Consider the following 3,724-nt stretch of genomic DNA (forward strand, 5'->3'; position numbering starts at 1 on the left):
ATTATCTGATGAACGTGACACGCTCTGGCTCTCTGTAAATAAAGCAAAGCCACTTCCTCGTCCGACATTAAACAGAGCCCGACAGAGGACAGAGGAGGGAGGGGCGGGGCGGCTGTCGCCGTGCAGCGCAGCTGTCCTGCGTCTGACCTCAAAGTGCACAAGCTTCAAACTTGAGCGTTGGCTGCGATTTTGAAGTTGAAATCGCGTTCGGTGTGAACGCACCATGTTTTAGCCCAGAAGAGTAGAAGTTACTTAATATATTCATGTTTATTTACTGTCCAGAAAAAGCACTTAAATATTACTGGTAAAATATATTAGCATTTTTTATACAGTAATATTGAAATATAATATAATGTGTATTGTTTATTTAGTAAATTCTAGTAGTTTAGAGATTTTAATATATTTTTTGTAAAATTTAAAAGAATAAATAAATGTTACTACGCCCAAAAATCCTTTTTTTCAGTGTGTATTATATGTGCCAGCTGGTTCTTCACTCACTCATTTCTCCTCTCTGCAGGTAGTGAAGCGAATCTGTGAGGTGTCCCACCGCACCAGGCTCCTGGTGGTGGACAGAGAGACAGATGACTACCTCCGCAGACACGGCCTGCTCTGCACAGAGGACCTGGCTGTTGAAATGGGAACACTCTCCCCGCGCCCTTCTCCCATGTCCACGCCCTGCGCCTCTCCCGTAGCCAGAGTAAACTGCCCTCTGACCTCCAAATTCAACCACAGACAAGTATTAAATTATCCTGCTTCAGAGTCCCCCACTCAGGACAAAGAGGACAGATCCTCAGTGGCGTCAAGCTCAGCAACAGACACAGAGGTAGGAGACACGAGCAGAAGGGACAGAAGATTCATACATGTTGGTTTATGTTGCCAACTGTCTTATAACACTGAAAGTGTGGGGCACTGTAAGCGCAACCAACTAATCTGGACTTGGCTGGCCTGCAGTTTGGATCCAGTCCCACTGCAGAGCTTTTAGAGGACTGCTCCTCTTCATAAGACTCCAACAACACAAACCAATACAACAGAACCACTTAAAGTATCTAAAGTTGCAATTTAATTAACTGAGTTTAGCACCAATTCATAATAAAAGGAGAACTGTACAAAAGCATATAAAATACTAATAGGATAAGTTATTATAAGAAAGCCATTAATCTTCACTTAGACACAATCAGCTATCCAAACCAGGAGAACAGTGGGAATAAACAACTCCCTTTTAACAGCAATGATCTTCCTAAGAACCTGAACCTGCTGAGCCACTATCTACCTCAGCCAACTAGAGCTAGAGGGGTTAAAGTTAAAATAGGAACTTTAGGGGGTCTTCACACCAGCCAGGTTTAGTCCACTTTAATTGAACTCTACTTTGTTTGCCTGGAAAGTCCGGTTCATTTAGGGAGGCGTGAACGTGTAATTGAGCTCTGATTCAGACCAAAAAAAAAGCGAACTCTAGTCCGCCTGAAGGCATAGGTCTCGGTTTGGTTGAAGCAAACTCTGGTGCAGTTTGATTGCATGTGTGAACACCTAGTGGACCGGAGACCATTCCAAAAGCAGGAAGCAGACTATAACTCAGGGCATTCAGAGTAACAGTAATAAGGTTACCAGTGGTGGGCACCTGCCCACTAAAGCGCAAATCCACTAATTGCGGACCTAAACCTTTCATTTGTGCTTTAGCGGTCTTACTAATTTTTATAATTCATAAGCGGATTTGCGCTTTCTAAAATTAAAATGCAGTACCGCTCATACATGTCAACTTGTACAGATTGTCCGTAAGTTATAAGGATTTTACGTCATTTTGCAGGTATACGGACGTATGGAGCAATCTTACAGATTTTTTCAATTCTTCTGGATTTTTTCAAAACCTCATTTTCAAATTTATCTAACATGTCAGAGTCTGTAGGATCATGAAAAATAAATAAAGAAATAACATCAAATAGGTATCTACCAACCTTTTCTGTCGCTAGAAATAAGTTTTGAACCTATTCCACTCTACTTTCCTCCTGCTTCGCAGCGGGCGCTTTCATCTCTGTGGAGCTCCTTTTTAAAAAAAAAATAAAATAAAGTTTAAATGCTGAAGCTCAATACTTGACGTAATTGGTCGAAGCAACGGGGTTATAAAGGCAGAAATGGTTTAAAGATGTTATGATGGTGAAGACAGACATCTAGTGGTCAACTGCAGATGCTACATGGAAAACTTTAAAGTCCATGATTTTATTTTGAAGGGAAGATACTAGTTTCCTGTTCCCTGTGCTTTCGTTTCCCGTCACAAATCAAATCCGTCATGTACCCAGAATGCATCACTTCAGTTTTCCAATAAACAGTTTTAAAATTACTTTGTTGATGCTTCTTTAATGAAAAATCTACAACAAACAAAAGAAAAAGACAAAGAAGCAGCCGAACTAGCAATCCTCAACAACTTTTAAATTTTTACACCAGGAGCTAAAGGTCTGTTTCACGAAATCACATCCCCAGCAATCTGCAGTTGTAGAGTTAAGTTGTAAAATAGTTAATACACTGCTAGTTGGCAGTGTTGTGTATATATTGTACATGAAGTGTTGCCAGCTAGTACGTGTCAAATTGAACTTGCTCTTTAAAATTAGCTTCCGCTTGTTTTTCTATGGCGTAAGTGCTTTTGAAATTGGGGACCTAAATATTTTCATAAGCGCTTTAGAAATTGCGAAGCTAATTTTTGGATTAGTGCTGCCCACCACTGAAAGTTACTCATATCTTGTAAACACCTCACTCAATGTCTGTAGTGGACATCACTGCTGTGAAGTCCTTCTCTGTGAACACTGCCTCACATGGAGCTGTCTCAGCTGCCTTGAGTGGGAAAACAATATTCTCTGTGGTTCCACCTCATCTTTCACTCATACTGAGCCCTTTGCTGAAGACTATTCTTTAGGCACATTTGCCAAAAACAAAAAAATAAATCCTACAACCACTAAAATCTGACGTCACTCCATGTTTGTTTACATTTTGAAGAAGGAAGTTGTGTTTCATGTCTTCTGAGGTTTTCATGTCAATTCCTTCAATGGTTCTTGGTGCAGAGCCACCAGAGGTGAGGGAAGGAACAGGTTGTTCACAGGGTTTAGTTTGTTTGACAAAATGCTGTGAATGTGAACCGCACCAACTGAAACTGTAAACTAATCTTGCAATTTTGGTCCCCAGTCGAACTGAGTCTACCAGACTACCAGGTGTGAATATGACCTAAGAAAACATATTGTCAAAAAATCCCCGCTATTTATATTCTTTGTCAATATTACAATGCAAGTTGTATTGTTTGCAAATCAAAAAGCAGATGAAATAACTAAAAACCTTGTTGCAATAGATGTCTGTGTGAAGTACAAGCATTTGTTTTATATTTAAGAACGCCCTGTTTGTGTGCAGAAAAAAAATTGTCTTATGAGACGAGATAAATCCCTCCTCAAGTCACTGTTTCAGTTAAATCGATTAACCTTGTCAGGAGGGTGTGGAGCCTATTATCAATATACTGTAAATGTAGAATTTTAATGCACACGTGACGTATCTGACTCTGTGCAACTGATTTTCAGGAGTTTTCGTCACAGAGCAGAGTTGCTCTGAGCCGCAATGTAATAAACTAAAGTCTGAAACACATCAAACTGTTGATTAGAAGTGTTGAAAATCTGAGCAGATACAGATTGTTTTAGCACATGCTGCACAGACCACTGAACTTTATTTTATATATACAGTATACTGTATATAT

The 3,724-nt window shown here is 39.8% G+C and overlaps 1 protein-coding gene across 1 annotated transcript in view; it reads left to right on the forward strand.

Moving 5' to 3' along the window:
* nherf2 (NHERF family PDZ scaffold protein 2) overlaps positions 1-823 on the forward strand; it is a gene marked incomplete at its 3' end in the record, with an annotated part of 3,182 nt that extends 2,359 nt beyond the window's left edge. The window contains exon 2 of the mRNA XM_014028558.1: positions 518-823. Within this exon, the coding sequence (XP_013884012.1) occupies positions 518-823 (306 nt within the window). The remainder of the gene's footprint in view (positions 1-517) is intronic.
* Positions 824-3,724: the final 2,901 nt, after the last annotated feature.

Source organism: Austrofundulus limnaeus, unplaced genomic scaffold (assembly GCF_001266775.1).
Source record: "Austrofundulus limnaeus strain Quisiro unplaced genomic scaffold, Austrofundulus_limnaeus-1.0 Scaffold779, whole genome shotgun sequence".
Classification (NCBI taxonomy): Eukaryota; Metazoa; Chordata; class Actinopteri; order Cyprinodontiformes; family Rivulidae; genus Austrofundulus; species Austrofundulus limnaeus.